Consider the following 15,833-nt stretch of genomic DNA (forward strand, 5'->3'; position numbering starts at 1 on the left):
TTTAATAAAAAATATGATATCAATTCTAAATAGCACTTGCTGCACTGTCGGAAGTCATAAATGCATGGAATATTCTTTTTGATAAAACTCTCCCAATTTTACGTTTGGTTAATTTTCCAATCTAAAAAATATTAATATTAATTTATTAAAAATTAAAATAACTACTGTTAAATCTGTCAAAGCATCGGGTCCATTCTCACGAAAAGCAGAAACTAAATCTGATATTTTTGGGTATTTCTCAACTATAATATTTGCTATTTGTGGAGTTACTTTATAAATTGTTTGAAGTAATTTAGTATATGTATCTTTAACATCAGAACCTGTCTTTATTTGTCCAGATTCCATACAAAAAGACGTTGAAAGTTCCAATTTCATCCTTCTATGAGAGTTTAAAATAAAATAAAAATAAAAAAATAAAAACTTATAAGGTATTGTTGAAATATCACCAGTAAGAATAAAAATCCATTCAGCACTATTTTCTACGCTTGAAGTATTTACAATAAAAACATTGTGTATCAATTGCAAACGAAGCAGTATATTTTCTATCTTCTCTTCAATTTCTTCAGATGGAATAAAAATATTTTCTGAATTTTTTGTCTCAATAGTAGTTCTCATAGCATCAACATAACGTCTATTCCTGTCATTTTTTATTTTTTTAAACAAAGTATCAATAGATTCAATCATAAATATTATTTTCAAATCAGGAAATTCATCAGTCAGTCTCTTAACCAATTCATCTACACATGAGTCCGATTCGAGCTTTAATAATTCGGATGCCTTTATATAAACTAAGATAAACTTTTCTGACCGAATAGTTTCTGGAACCGGAACAAAATAACCAAGGTTTTCATCATATTCAGCTATAACCTTTCTTTTCCAAAATATTAGATTTGGAATTGGACTTGACCACTCTGTATATTCACAGCTAGCATTTTCTAAAAGACCAGATAATATAGGACCCATAGAAGAAGATAAAATATTCGTATCTACATTAACAATCATTTCTTTTATGCATTCTTTTTTAGAAGTTTTCAGCTTATTTACACTTTTCAATGTTGAAATTCGTTTTTTCTCAACTCTTTTTCTTGTCTATTCTTTTTAACAAAAAACAAACATAGAAATCTTAAACCTACATTTTCTAAAATTTTTTGATCAATCACAACATGATTTGTTAAATTATTATCATTCTAAAAAAAAATAAAAAGCAATCTACTAAATTTATAAAAGCTAATATACCCTTAAATCACATGAACTCTTAGAATCATTTGAATTAGATTTTGAATCCATCATTGATGTCGATTTCATAATATTTAAAGAAAAATCATCAACTGTAGATAAAATAGATAAAGTATTATAATAATCCTTTACTTCAGAACATTCATTCGGATTCCTATCCATTAATGAGGATTTCGCTATATCTTGTGTATTAAAAGACGGAGACGACGAAAGTTCAATAATTGAATAATCATCATCCAAATCCATTTCTTTTAAAACCGTTCCAGAATCAATATCTACTGTTGAATACCTGTCCTTTTCTTGATTAAATTTTGATGGATCTTCTCTAAAACAAATATAAATTTTGATTAATAATTGATAAAATGACTACATAAATACACTGTTTTTTGAAGAAATCAAAGACAATTTTTGACATTCAGGAGAGTCATTAATTAAAATAACAGGAACGTGAGAATCCATAGCGATTTTAACATCTTTATTTGCCATTTAAATAAAAATAAAGAATATAAGACATACACAGATTATTTTGCGTAGTCGGCTGGATAACACCTATAAAAAAATTAGATCTAATTAAAGGGCTTATAATGACCCTTTTATCATCAGATTCAGCAATTTTAAATGAAAATGAAGAAGATATGGAATATTATAGCTCAGAATTTGAGGAAAAAGAATTAAATATGTCTTTAAATAAAATTAAAAAATTAGAAAAAATGAATAGGAATTTTATATTTGAAGTAGAAAACATGGAATCAGAATATACATTAGATTTTGAAGGTTTTGAGAATGAAGAAACTGATCTTGGCATGAAGTTTCCTAGAAAAAGTGTAAATCTTGATAAAATTATTAAAAAACAATTAGTTAAAGATGAATATCAAAAAACAGATGATGAAATAGAGTCATTTAATCAAGAAAAAATAAAAAACACAAATGAATCTGAAAAGAATGGATTTGAGGGTAATAATTATGTATAAGGTAGGATATTTGGTAATAATATAGAATTATATAGTGAAAAATCAGATACTGAAGAATTTTTTGATTATGATATGAAAGAAGAAACAGATGAAGAAAATAAAGAGCATTTTTTCGAAAAAGATGATACAAATATAGAGAAAAAAGATATTGGAACATTTTCAGAACTAAATTTATCACGACCTATTTTAAAAGCACTTGAAACTATTGGTTTCAATAAACCGACAGCTATTCAGTCAAAAACTATTCCTATAGCGCTTATGGGGAAGGATATAGTAGGAAGTGCTATAACAGGAAGCGGGAAAACAGGAGCATTTCTTATACCTATTCTTGAAAGATTACTTTACCGTCCCAAAAAAATAGCTGTTACAAGAGTTCTTATTCTTTGTCCAACAAGAGAATTAGCTATTCAATGTCAAGATATAGCAAAAAAATTGATATGCTATACTGACATCAAAACTTGTATTTGTACAGGTAATATCAATATATTAAAATTATCAATAATGACAGTATCTTTAATAGGAGGCCTTTCTTTAAAAATCCAAGAAGCAGAATTACGAAAACGACCTGATATTGTTATTGCTACTCCAGGAAGATTTATTGATCATGTTAGAAATTCATATGGATTCTCTCCAGATGGGATAGAAATTATTGTTATTGATGAAGCAGATAGAATACTTGAAGAAGGTTTTCAAGATGAATTGAATGAAATAATAAAAATATGTCCAAAGTCTCGACAAACTATCTTATTTTCTGCAACAATGACAGATAAAGTAAAAAAATTTAGATCTAAAAATTTACTAAAACTTTTAAAAAGGTTGATAAACTGGTTAGACTCTTGCTTAATAAACCAGTTAAACTATTTATTGATCCAAAAAATTCTACAGCAAAATCTCTTGTTCAAGAATTTATACGTATTAGGTCACAAAAAAAACATCTTCGTACGGCTATACTACTTTATCTTTGTTCTAATATTTTTAAAACAAAAACAATAATTTTTTTTCGTAACAAATCATTTACTCATAGGATGCGAATAGTTTTTAGTTTATTGCATTTAAATGCCCAGGAGCTACATGGAGATTTATCACAAGAACAGGTTATTACAAATTATAATATTTATTATATAATTTATAAATGGTAGAGAATTGAATCGTTGAAATCATTTAAAGAAGGAAGGATAGATTTTTTACTTGCTACAGATTTAGCATCTCGTGGTCTCGATATAAAAAAAGTAAATTATATAATTAACTATGAAACACCTCAATCATTTGATATTTATCTTCATAGAATTGGTCGTACAGCAAGAGCAGGATGTAATGGTATTGCTATTACTTTGGTAGGAGAAGAAGATAGAAAAATAATGAAAATGGCTATGAAAATCGCACAAAAACATGGAAATATATTACGAAACAGATCCATTCCTTGGGATTTAATAGACACTTATCATTCTAAGTTACAAAATTTAGAAAGTACTATTCAAAATATTTTAATTGAAGAAAAACAAGAAAAACAGGTAATATATTATTTTTTGATAAAATTATCTAATAATTTTTCTTAGTTACTTCAAGCAGAAATAGAACTAAAAAAAAATCAAAATCTTATAAAATTTAACGAGGAAATAAAATCAAGATCGCCAAGAACTTGGTTTCTAACAAAAAATAAAAAAGAAAATATTAAAAGTTAGTATTTTTATGTTATATTAAAACATTTATAATATTATAGGAACTTTTTTGAATAAACCTGAAAAAGAAATAGAAAAAATAAAAAAGAAAAAAAGTAAAAACCATGAAAAGATTTCTACTCACACTTATAAAAAAACAGCAATAAAAAAATTACAAAAATTAACTAACCACAAAAAACAGAAATACAAAAAATAAACTACAACATTCAATTCATTATAATATAACACTATATAGGGTTCATTTCTTTAATACATTCTCATTCTTTCATACTTTATCCTATTTAAAAACTTATACACCGATTACGAAATTGCATAATCTTTTTTTAATAAATTTTTATGCTTAAAAATATATACTTTCTAAAATATTCTCTAAAGATAAAATACATGTATTTTTAAACTTCTATTAAAAAAAACGTAATATTAATCAAGTTTAATGTGTTTAGATATTTTCTTGAATGATAAATATAAATTAAAACATACAAACAATTATAAGAAACATGAGCTTTTTCTTTGTGCGTCAGTATTCTTTTTAAATATTTTGTATATTTTTATGTTTATTTTTTTCTAGACCTCCAATAACACAAATACCTGAAGTATTATTTTCTGGTACTAAAGAATTACCGGCTATCGTTGTATCTCCTGCTACTAGTAGAGATTCTACCTCACTTATAAAATCAAAATCTAAATTTCTTAATTTTCGTAAATAATAATTTAACAAAACTACTTTTAATCATTAAATATTTATTATTGAAATATCAATTGTTTTTTTATTTTTAACAATTACAATTAAATTTTATAACCAAAACAAATATTATAGTAGCACACATATTCTTTCTACTATCAATATAAAAAGTTTATAAAGATAATTCAATAAAGTATTCACTGACAAGTTATATTTTATTAACCTGTCAAAATCGACAAGTTTATCATTTTAAGTTTTCTATAAAAATGTTGTTTTTAAAAACTTAGATATTTATTAATAAAAGGATTGTTTTGTAGAAAGAAGTTATTCGTTTTAAATAAAAGATACATTTAAAATTGATACAATTATTATTATAGTAATTACCAATCTGACATATACCTGCCCTAAAAAACCTAAGTCAAGCCTTAAGAAAAAAATCGTTAACAAAAATTTTAAATAATGGCAGCTCTAGGTAAGAAGAAGTATGAAATTGCTAAGATATGTATTAATTTTGTTAAGTCGCAGAGGAGCCATTACAAACTCAAAGTATTTTACCGAAAGATATTGAAGGTAATATCTATATATGAACTTTAAAGATCTCTATAAATTATTATTATAGATGAAATAGGTCAAATTAAACTTTTTAATAAATGGAATTTTGAAGACGTAGAAATAAAGGATATATCATTAACGGATTATATTCAAGTTCGTCAACCTCAATATCTTAATCATACGGCAGGGAGATATCAAGTAAAAAGGTTTCGGAAGGCACAATGTCCTATTATTGAAAGATTAACGAATTCTCTTATGATGAATGGGAGGAACAATGGAAAAAAGCTTATGGCGATGCGGATAGTAAATTTTCGGTTTATATAATATTATTTATTTAAAATTATTAGATTAAACATGCTTTCGAAATAATACATATATTAACAGACCAAAATCCAATTCAGGTTGTTGTAGATGCTATTGTGAACTGTGGTGTTCGAGAGGATTCTACTAGAATTGGATCAGCAGGCACAGTTAGGAGGCAAGCCGTCGATGTTTCCCCATTACGTAGAGTTAATCAAGCAATTGCTTTGATTACAATTGGGGTATATCTTTAGAGTAGAAGGTTAATATATAGACTAATTATGAAAATATAGGCTAGAGAGGCGGCTTTTCGAAGTATAAAAACTATTGCAGAATGCTTAGCAGAAGAATTAATCAATGCGGCAAAGGGCTCTTCTAATTCTTATGCAATAAAAAAGAAAGATGAGCTAGAACGTGTCGCCAAGAGCAACAGATAAAAAATTTTGATCTTGTAATTATATTAGTATTTCATAGTTTTAATAAAAATTATATACGAATACATTTGTTTTATAAATATTCTTCAGCTAACAGATATTAGCCCATAATAGTATCTTTTACCATTTTTTTTAGAGTTTACCTGGAAGATTACAGATAGACCATTAAAATTGAGACATAAAAATTTTTGAAATATACACTTAAAATGCTCTGCTCTGCAAATGCAATGATATAAATAAAAAATGTCTAAACTAGTATAAAATCTAGCATTTTATACTTTCACAATTAGAAAATTTTTTCAAGTAATACCAAATATCTATAATTATTAAAATAAATTAGTAAAAAAAAGAACAGAAATTACGATTTTAAGTCTTCGTATAAGATTCCATTCTTCTTTAGAAACATCGTCACGGAAGATATCTTTTAATAAATCAATAGATTTCCGTGATATATGAGAATAAAGAAGATCTTTTTCATCGACTTGTCGACCAAAAAGTATTTGAGAGGAACATTCGATTTTAATAGCAACACCATTACTAATTTGTCCCTTTTTAACTATATTTAGTATTTTATGATCCTTCTCTATGCTTACACTAAAAAATAAAATAAATTAAAATAACCATAAAATAATGCTTACATTCTTCCCAAATCTATAATAATACGTTCTTGTGTATTTGGATTAATTTTTACTGCACAAATAGGAGTCCCAATTCTAATAACCCCCTCAATCACATCAACGCCAAGAAGTATAGGATCTTTTTTATTAAAAACAGCAATAGTCTTTAATACGCATGGAAATGCAACATCTGACGCACTTTCTCTTCGTCTTTTCTCCATAATTTCCTATAAAAATATTAACGAAATAAAAACATAAAAATCAAACAAACAGCTTGATATTTAGTAAAAGAATCAAAAAGATGATATATAATATCTGCAGTAAAAATTTTTATACCAAGTTGCTCTGCCAATTCTTCAGCATCCTTATCAACTTTCACATCAAAGCATAACATTACTGCATATCTAATTATAATTTAGACAAAATATTAGAAAATGAGAACAAATACTCTTTAGCCCTTTCAATCATAGCGCTACATCTTATGACATCTTTCTTATGAACAGGGCCAATATCTATACCAGAAACCTAATAATTATATTAAAGACGATTAATTTAAAATAAAAATATTACAGGAATTTTGCTTTGTTTTAAAAATTCAAGTAAGGCTTCAAGAGATCCAAGAGTGGAGGCTTGAACAGAAACACCAATACCACTAGTATCAATAAAATTTAATAAACCTTCCAAATCTTCCATAACTTCTTCTTTAATCTCTTCCTCGTCATCATCTGGACCAACGACCATCAATCTTGAACCTGCAATAGCCTTATCTAAATCATTTGCAGAGATTTTTACTCCTGATGCAGCCCTCACTTCTTTATTATGTATATATGACGACTGAATTTTTTTAAAAAAAAAGATATAAAATGAAATAATTTACCTTAATTCTTAATTCTTTTAAAGGCTGAGGAGTCAAAAGAGCACGTATATTCGTTGCAATGGCCCCATTTAATCCGCACAAAACAATACGGTCGCCTTCTCTTAAAATGCCATTTGATAAGATAACATCAATTGTAGTTCCATGACCTTCAATAACTTTTACTTCTAATACTGTTGCTTCCAATTTTGCTAAATACATTAATCGATTAGTCATACGTTGTTGTGTAAGATTCAATAAAAGCATTAACATATCAGGTATGCCTTCTCCAGTCAATGCAGATGTAGGAACTATTGAAACGTTTTTCGAAAAGTTTTTATTCTCATAATATGCAACAGCATTAAGTCCCTTTTTTTATATAATTAAAGATATTATATTTAATATACTTTATACCTGCTCTAAGAATGCCACAATGATCTTTGTATATCTATCATGATATTCTCTTTGAACAGACTTTTTCTGTTTTAATAATGACTCTTGAAATGCGCCATCCAAAGTAGGATTCCACCCATATATTCGATCAATCTAAACTCAATAAACTTAAAATTATAATAAAACTAAGACTACTTTATTTAGTGCAACAATAAAAGGAGTTTTTCTACTCCTTAGTAAACTTAGTGATTCAAGAGTTTGAGGTTCTAGACCATGCATAATATCTACAACTAAAATTGCAATATCGCATAAGCTGGAACCTCTGGAACGTAAATTTGCAAAAGATTCATGTCCAGGAGTATCGATTATAAGAAGTCCAGGTACTTTGTATTCAAGTTTTTCATTCTAATAAAATTAAAGAGTGAAATAAATAATAAATTAATTACTTGATCCAATACAGCTATTTTTTGTTTTATAGAATCCACAGGGAAATAAGTGGCACCTATTTGTTGTGTTATACCACCCACCTCTCCTTCTTGAACATTAGTCTGTCTAATCTTATCTAAAATTTTTGTTTTTCCGGTATCAACATGACCAAGAACACAGCATATAGGGGATCTTAAATCGCTTTCTATATTTTTAGCATTTTTCGAACTCTTTTATATGTTAGACAAATCTAAAACATAAAAAAAAACCTTTTTAAACATCGAATTCTGATTTGTTTTTACATCAGAACTTTGAGATATTACTTCCTCTTTTTTAACAACTGTATCGTTCACTTGAGAATTATTCATACCATCTACCTTTTTAATACAATTATTGACTTGCGCTTTTAGCGATTCATGAAAAGAATCTAAAACTATATCAAAAAATAAACTAATTATATGAATATAAACCTCCATCTAATATTTTAGAATCAACAGTGTTAGAAGTTTTAAGTAAAAAATTAGTATCATCATTATCAAAATTATCAATAAAAGCTTCTTCCCAATTATCTAATATACCATCTTCAGAATCTACTTCTAAAGTTTCCCCATTTATTTTTTGAATAGGAATTTCTACATTATCGTCATTTTTAAACGAATGATCAAGTGCTGTAGCCAATTCAGAAGAATTACTATCCGTAATTTCAGAAGTTATATGTAATTTTTTCTTTTTAGAATCACAAACTGAGCGCTTTAATTTTTCAGAAGAATCAGAATTTATTTTATTATTTGTAACAAGTCCTTCAATTCTTACCCCAGTAGCTAAAAGCTGCTGAATTTTTATTTGAGCCATTTGTTTCTGCTCTTTTTGTTTCTTTGTTAAAAATTTTCCTTGACTTTTAAGCTCTTCTTTTTTTGCCTTTTCTCTTTCTTTTTTCTTAAGCTTTGCTTCGCATTTTCTCCGTTCTTCTTCTTGTATTTTCCTTTCTTCTTCCTCTATAATTCTCCTTTCTTCTTCTTCTTGTTTCCTTCTTTCTTCTTCTGCCTGCAAACGCAATTCTACTTGCTTCTGTATCGCTGCAATATTTACATTGATCTTTTTAGCTTTTATTTCTTTATTTTTTTTTATAGAACTAGATAACATGTGAGATTAAATAACAAAAAAATAAATATACTTCTTTGAATCTTGTAAACCATTTTCAATTATTATAGGTTCATTTATTTGATCTCCCGTTTTAGTAGTTTCTGTTTCGTTTTTCAAAGTTAACTTATTTATAGATTTTTTCTTTTCAGACTAGCCATATTAACACTTCAGAAAATGTTATAGGAAAAAAAACTTGAGCTTTCTTTTTTGCTTTTTCTTTCTCTTTTTTTTCTTTTTCTTTTTCACTTTTTGTTTTCAATCTTATTTCATATACTTGTTCATCATTTTGCTTCACTTTTCTTTATTAGATACTTCATAGTAAAAACAATTAATACCAAGTTCATGATCTTGATTAAAACCTTCCTTGATTGATGAATCTTTCAACAAATTGTTATTAGATCTTTCCGAATTCTGAATTAAAGACTTTTTATCTTTCTTTAAAGATCTATTCTTAGATGATGCTTTTAAAGTTGATAAAAGTCCTCCAAAATCTTCTACTAAGTCATCTAATTTAGAATCAAACTTAACCGCATCATTTTTCAAAGGTTCACTATGAATATTTTCATTTATATTCTGTGGGACTATATCTTCCCCTAATTTATCCCATATATCATCATTTAATTTCTTTTTATTAGCTTTTCCCATTCTTAATCCTTAGTATATCTAAATTTTTAATCATTCAAAAACAAAATCGTATATATTGGCTTTATAAAGTTAAAAAATTTTTAAATAAGTATAAGAACGTTTTTAGAATATATTCTCTTGTTTAATATCAATTTTTTTAAAAAATTTATATAATAAATAATTATATTTTTAAAAATAAATGACAATAAATTAATATAAATAAGATAAATAATATAAATAGACATATATTTATTACTAAAAATCATATGAATTATGTAATCTAATCAGAATGCCTTAAGAATTAATTATATTATAATGATAAAAATAAGATCTACATTGTAATTATAATAAAACATTAAACCGCTTTTTTTTTTACATAAATTATTTTGTATATTAACTATAATTTATTTTTATTAAAATAATTTATAGATGAAACAATATTTTCAATATTAGTTTCTAAAATCATTCCTCCACATACTATTTCAGATAAAATAACATGAATATTTTCAAAATTAAAAATCTAAACCAATTATAAATATATATAAATGACAAGAAAACATACCAAATCAAGTTCACACACGTTTTCATAACATTTATCTAATACCTCAACAAATACCTTATGTATTTTAATTAATTTAAAAAAAAACACATTAATCAACCTGAATAAGATCCAAAATCACCAATTCACTTTCTGTCTCGTCAATAATGAAGACAAAATAAAGTGTTGCATAATTCCTATATACTATTTTAAGGTTTTTGCCTCCAATAAGGGAACTTCCTTCAAGAAAATTACATACTGTAGGTGGCCGAGAAGATACAAGCTTATAAATATCATCAACAACCTTTTTTTGTTGAAAAACACTCTAAAACATTCTAAAAAAGAAAAAATAAATAAATAAATACTATTTGTGTATAAAACTTCGTTAATCTTGGTTTTCCATGATTATTAACTTTATTATATGAGTATATTTTATAAAAATATAAACCTACAAATAAAAATAGCATTAATCATAGTAATTCCTCAAAGTAAAAGCCTATCAAAAATTAAAAATCTACTATATATTTTAAATTATTTTAAGATAATGATAAGACAATTTAGTAATTCGAATATTTTTTTTTAAAAAAATACCATAAATCAGAATAAATGAATAAAGAAAATAATTATATTATACGTACAATTATACACTCTCCTATTGTAAATTTTGTTTTTTGTGGTGCCTTCCGAAGTCCTAATATATATGATATAATATTAATCAAGGTTGATGAAACTAGAAGAATTTATAAATTTAGAGCTAAAGAAACTAAAAGGAAGATTCAATTGAATTACATTCACTCTCTTCGGCTGGATTAACTACATGTATTAGCAATCAACCGCTTTTTAGTAAAATTAGAGATGCAAAGATTTTAAAAACTATTAAAAGAATAAATGAATCAGAAAACAAAGACATAACCGGGATAGATTTACTAATTACAACGAATGAAGCAGGATATTTGTCATTTTCTATATATGGTTTAAATCAAAAGAATGAATATATTAATCAAAATTCTCAAAACATTATATTTCAATCTTTGAATATTGAGAATAGGTTTTATATTATTGAAGAAATAAAAATATCGAACTATGGATGTGATCTAAAAAATATGGGATATAGAATTGCTCTAGATCCGCAGTATATTTTATTATTAGTCAATATAAATTATCTTATATTATATAGAATGCGTTTTATTGCATTGACAGATGCTCTAAATACTATAGAAATATTTCGTTTAAATCTTTTTACTAAAAAAAATGAACGTTTTATTATAGAAGTTTATTTATTTTTCTATATACTATATATGTTTACAATAACAGACAATTAAGGGGAATCTTTTTGGTACAATACTACTTATGGATTTTATTAAATATTTAATAACTGATAAGTTTTGTTATTTGGTATTTTACATAATTAGGTATATTATATATAAAGCTAAAAATTATTAATAAAATTAAAGCAGTGAGAAAAAATCATATGTTACATTATGTCGATGGAATAGTGAAGAGCCTTTAGTTCTTATTGATTTTTCTACTTTAATATCGTTGCCTTTATTTTCTGGTAGATATTATAACATTTATATGGCATTCCTAATATTAAAAAGATTTATATATACCCATATATCTCATACCCTTCTTTAATTCTTCAGGCGATTTTTCTCTTATATATGTAATGTCTAATATAAAGGAACAATATATTGATTTTTTATAGAATAATAAAATAATTTATATATCCATTTCGCAATTTTTTTCTAAAGATTCAAATTTTAAATATTTTGATATAAAGCATAAAGGTATATTATATATATTATATATTATTTTATATATAGATATAAACTAAAGAATATTCAGGAATAATTACTGCATATACAATTGATGAAACTGTATACGAAGATACAAATATCTTATATCTTGGAACAGATACAGGTGATTTGATTTATATAAAGATTAAAAATCAAGAAATTGAATATTTAAATCTTGGATCAATTAAGCCTATTGGAAAAGCAATGGGGATAATAAATTCATTAACTATATCACAACATTTAATTTTTATTTCTGGGGATATGTGTGATAATGGAATTTACCTAGTCAATTCTCTATTTCAGGTAAATGATAATATGTCTAATGAAATTTCAAAGAATACAACACCAATACTTGTCCAAAGTTTTCCAAATTGGTCACCTGTATGCGATTTTGAAATTTTAGAAAAAGAAACTATTTCAATAAACAAAACACAAATACAAAATAAAAAGAATAGACTCTATTTATGTGCAGGAAGAGCCCCAGAAGGGAAGGTGGCGGGGCTAAAAACTGGAATAAAAGCAAAAATAATTTTACAAGTTCAAGATTTTGACGGGTAATTTTATTTATTTTAAACTTACAAAATTAAATTTGCATTATGATAGAATAGAAAACTTTTGGGTATTTAAAAGTAGTAAACTGGATTCTATTTATATAATTATTTCATTTCCGTGGCAAACACAATTATTAGAATTAACAAAAAAGGGAGAATTATATGATAGAAGCAATAATTCTCAATTAGAACAAGAAACATTTACAATTTCAGCAGGATTATTTAATGATACACATATTATTCAGATAGTTCAAAGAAAAATAAAAATATTTCCATTACCTGATTTTGAAAAATTAGATTCTAAAACACATTTATTACATAATACACAATTTGTCATATCATCATCTATACATAATTCTATTATAACAATGTCAGTCAAAACCGAAGATTCTATATTAATATATTTAATAAAATTAAGTATCACTGAACAAAGGTAGATTTTTATTTTAAAATATATTAAATTTAAGATAACTAAAAATAGCATAATTACTTTAACTCAAATGGGAGAGCCTATTGAAATTGTCGAGGAACCATCCACTATAACTATGATTATTGCTCAAGACATTAATTTTAGATCTGACTTAGATATTCATTCTGATTCCGAAAATATCAAACCGTCCGTATTTTTACTTGTTGGTACCCATAAACCATCTTTTATTATATTTGAATTATCATCTACTGATAAAATATTGATCTCCGATATCTCTTTAGGTATTTAAAATAGATTAAGTCTTTAAATTATAATATTAATCTAGAAAATTTCACCAATTTGGCTGATTCAATTCCTGAATCTTCATGTTTACTAAAAATGTCTACTGATCTTATACTTTTACTTGGACTAAGAAATGGATTACTACTTAAATGGGAAATTAGTTATACCAACGGTATTTAAATAAAATTTTAAATAATGTCATAAATATTTTAGAAAATATCGAATTAAATTTCATAGATCTTAATGCTTTTGGCTCACTTCCGTTAAGATGTGTATCAAATTCTCAATTATCAACAGCGTATATAGCAGGAGACGGGATCTGGATGATAAATTCAAATAACAATACAATGGAAATCAAAGAAATTATATTAGATCATCGGATTAAAGTTAGTAAGCTAAAATAATTTTAACAATATATTAACCTATTCAAGACTTATCCTACTTTAATACTTCCTTTTAATGACCTTTTACAACAATATGAAATAAAATCCTTCGCTTGTATATCAAAAGAAACATTTCTAATAGCAGAATTGGATAATTCAGAATCTATATGTATGCAATATATTAATATTAAAGAAGTATAAATATTTTCTAAATATATATAAAGTTGATTGAAGTTGTAGAATTCCCGGAGAATATTATATGATAATAATTTAAAACTTTTGGTTGTTGCATCAGATTTATCATCTTTGACAATTAATGATTCATTTCTAAATAAACGATTTCAAAATAGTTGTGATCTTAAATTCATAAACTTATCAACGTAAGTGAATCTAATTCTTTATTCATAATTTAACGAAAGAAATAGAGGAACTGTAGTATCTAATAGTCCATTGTTTAACTACAAAACCGAAGAATATATTTTTGATGCCCAAGAAACCATATATGCACTATCAGGTATAATAATAGACGCTATTTATATAGCTTTTAAAATATTTTAGATTGGACAATATTTTACAGAAATAAATCGTATTACCACATAATTGTTGGGACATCTATAATCGATTTTTCTGGCTCTCTTAGAGGAAATTTACATATTCTTATGGCTTCTTATAAACACGAGAAAGTTCAAGTAAAAAGAATAAGTAAAATATCATTAGATTATCCTGTTTATTCTATTTCTCCTATTGGGAAATAGTAATCTTTCAAAAGATACTAAAAGATGCTAACATTACTTAGTGGAATTGCGTTTTCATCAAATAATATTATTTTCATAAAACAATTTGATATAGAGACAAGAAGGTTTTTTTTTTTTATTTACAAAATAAAAATGACATAAATAGATTTAAAAAAATTTCAACAAAGTATAAACTCGAATCTCCTATTATATCAATAAAAATAAAAAACAACACAATATATGCATCATGTCAAAAAAACTCTGTCATTGTGTTAAATTATGATCCAATAGAAAATTCTTTAAAACCAATTATGAAGTATGTAAATCCTTTCCAATATAAATTTATTAAAAACCAAGCGATATAACGCCACGACTATCTTTAGATAATTTTATAATTGATAATAATATATTTTGTTCTGATAAGGAAAGAGGACTTGTCTGTTTAACTGAAGGTTTGTTTTTTATAATTATTTTTATAATCTAATTTTAGTAGATTGTTATCAAGAAAGACGTCTTAATTTAGATTTTTCAGTAAAATTACCTAGTTCTATTTCTAAATTTCAAAAAAGTATAAATTTTAATAATACTTCTTAAAATTAATACAAATAGTATCTGGAGAAAAACATTATCATCCATTCATTATTGGAAGTGGAATTAATGGTTCATTTTATTCAATAATGTCATGTCCAAAAGATGATTTTGAGATTTATCAAGTATTAATATCTTCCTGGTTACAATTCTTCAATACTAACTCACTTATGGGTAAAATTAAATATATAAACGTAATAGTATTAAATATTATAGACAAAGAAAAATTTCCGATACTTGGAGAAAGCTGTCTTGATGGAGACTTTCTAGCAACAATTATTCTATACGATTGGGATAGTATACCAATTTTATCGACCACTCTTTCAAATTGTCATGATAATTCAAAGAAAGATTACATACTAAAAATCAAATTACTTCGTTCTATATTTTCTCAAACTATTTTTTAGATTTGAAATTACAATATCACATATATATTTTATTTTTTTATTTAGAGTATGTATTTATTAGAATTATTTTATAAAAAAAGATTACATAATAATGAAATCTATATTTTATTAAGTACACAATTTTTAAAAAGAATCAAAAAACATCAAAATCATGCGAGAACTGCAATGTTTTATAATAAACTTAATTGTTAATAATTTATATATTACTCCACAA

At 25.3% G+C, this 15,833-nt stretch overlaps 7 protein-coding genes across 7 annotated transcripts; 4 read left to right on the plus strand and 3 right to left on the minus strand.

The window, feature by feature from the left end:
* Positions 1-11: 11 nt before the first annotated feature.
* Positions 12-1,745, minus strand: PNEG_01259 (hypothetical protein). The gene is made up of 6 exons (XM_007874991.1): positions 1,607-1,745; positions 1,237-1,561; positions 1,134-1,187; positions 422-1,089; positions 166-379; positions 12-121 (listed from the first exon to the last, which is right to left on the minus strand). The coding sequence occupies exons 1-6, from the start codon at positions 1,720-1,722 to the stop codon at positions 26-28; spliced, it is 1,473 nt and encodes a 490-aa protein (XP_007873182.1). The 5' UTR covers positions 1,723-1,745; the 3' UTR covers positions 12-25.
* Positions 1,746-1,875: 130 nt separating this feature from the next.
* On the plus strand, positions 1,876-4,082 carry PNEG_01260 (hypothetical protein; the record flags this gene model as incomplete). The annotated part of the gene is made up of 6 exons (XM_007874992.1): positions 1,876-2,679; positions 2,728-2,978; positions 3,023-3,301; positions 3,347-3,718; positions 3,764-3,884; positions 3,928-4,082. Exons 1-6 carry the CDS (start codon positions 2,280-2,282, stop codon positions 4,080-4,082), a joined length of 1,578 nt encoding a protein of 525 aa, XP_007873183.1. The 5' UTR covers positions 1,876-2,279.
* Positions 4,083-4,383: 301 nt separating this feature from the next.
* PNEG_01261 (hypothetical protein) lies at positions 4,384-4,593 on the plus strand (the record flags this gene model as incomplete). The annotated part of the gene is made up of 2 exons (XM_007874993.1): positions 4,384-4,406; positions 4,455-4,593. 2 exons carry the CDS (start codon positions 4,384-4,386, stop codon positions 4,591-4,593), a joined length of 162 nt encoding a protein of 53 aa, XP_007873184.1.
* Positions 4,594-5,027: 434 nt separating this feature from the next.
* On the plus strand, positions 5,028-5,857 carry PNEG_01262 (40S ribosomal protein S5; the record flags this gene model as incomplete). The annotated part of the gene is made up of 5 exons (XM_007874994.2): positions 5,028-5,040; positions 5,088-5,138; positions 5,188-5,423; positions 5,468-5,662; positions 5,714-5,857. 5 exons carry the CDS (start codon positions 5,028-5,030, stop codon positions 5,855-5,857), a joined length of 639 nt encoding a protein of 212 aa, XP_007873185.1.
* Positions 5,858-6,153: 296 nt separating this feature from the next.
* PNEG_01263 (translation initiation factor aIF-2) lies at positions 6,154-9,931 on the minus strand (the record flags this gene model as incomplete). The annotated part of the gene is made up of 15 exons (XM_007874995.1): positions 6,154-6,171; positions 6,217-6,448; positions 6,493-6,698; positions 6,743-6,875; positions 6,920-6,996; positions 7,042-7,305; positions 7,349-7,693; positions 7,739-7,870; positions 7,913-8,122; positions 8,164-8,373; positions 8,413-8,570; positions 8,614-9,275; positions 9,318-9,436; positions 9,480-9,580; positions 9,622-9,931. The coding sequence occupies 15 exons, from the start codon at positions 9,929-9,931 to the stop codon at positions 6,154-6,156; spliced, it is 3,177 nt and encodes a 1,058-aa protein (XP_007873186.1).
* Positions 9,932-10,307: 376 nt separating this feature from the next.
* On the minus strand, positions 10,308-10,922 carry PNEG_01264 (hypothetical protein; the record flags this gene model as incomplete). The annotated part of the gene is made up of 5 exons (XM_007874996.1): positions 10,308-10,430; positions 10,473-10,526; positions 10,570-10,773; positions 10,814-10,860; positions 10,901-10,922. The coding sequence occupies 5 exons, from the start codon at positions 10,920-10,922 to the stop codon at positions 10,308-10,310; spliced, it is 450 nt and encodes a 149-aa protein (XP_007873187.1).
* Positions 10,923-11,054: 132 nt separating this feature from the next.
* Positions 11,055-15,619, plus strand: PNEG_01265 (hypothetical protein; the record flags this gene model as incomplete). The annotated part of the gene is made up of 22 exons (XM_007874997.1): positions 11,055-11,168; positions 11,219-11,580; positions 11,626-11,719; positions 11,763-11,860; positions 11,903-12,003; positions 12,047-12,111; positions 12,154-12,235; positions 12,294-12,798; positions 12,848-13,228; positions 13,277-13,506; positions 13,551-13,679; positions 13,721-13,893; positions 13,939-14,085; positions 14,131-14,270; positions 14,316-14,404; positions 14,449-14,644; positions 14,687-14,749; positions 14,791-14,940; positions 14,982-15,076; positions 15,118-15,192; positions 15,234-15,386; positions 15,429-15,619. 22 exons carry the CDS (start codon positions 11,055-11,057, stop codon positions 15,617-15,619), a joined length of 3,633 nt encoding a protein of 1,210 aa, XP_007873188.1.
* Positions 15,620-15,833: the final 214 nt, after the last annotated feature.

The sequence above is a fragment of the Pneumocystis murina genome, assembly GCF_000349005.2.
Source record: "Pneumocystis murina B123 chromosome Unknown supercont1.6, whole genome shotgun sequence".
Classification (NCBI taxonomy): Eukaryota; Fungi; Ascomycota; class Pneumocystomycetes; order Pneumocystales; family Pneumocystaceae; genus Pneumocystis; species Pneumocystis murina.

What these genes read in the sequence shown, in the direction of transcription:
- PNEG_01259 (XM_007874991.1), bottom strand. Translation starts at nt 1,722, where the DNA reads ATGGCAAATAAAGATGTTAAAATCGCTATGGATTCTCACGTTCCTGTT. An exon ending in AGAGTTCATGTGATTTAAGG is followed by an intron (nt 1,188 to 1,236) that starts GTATATTAGCTT and finishes ATTTTTTTTTAG; the next exon opens with AATGATAATAATTTAACAAA. An exon ending in ATGCTTTGACAGATTTAACA is followed by an intron (nt 122 to 165) that starts GTAGTTATTTTA and finishes AATATTTTTTAG; the next exon opens with ATTGGAAAATTAACCAAACG.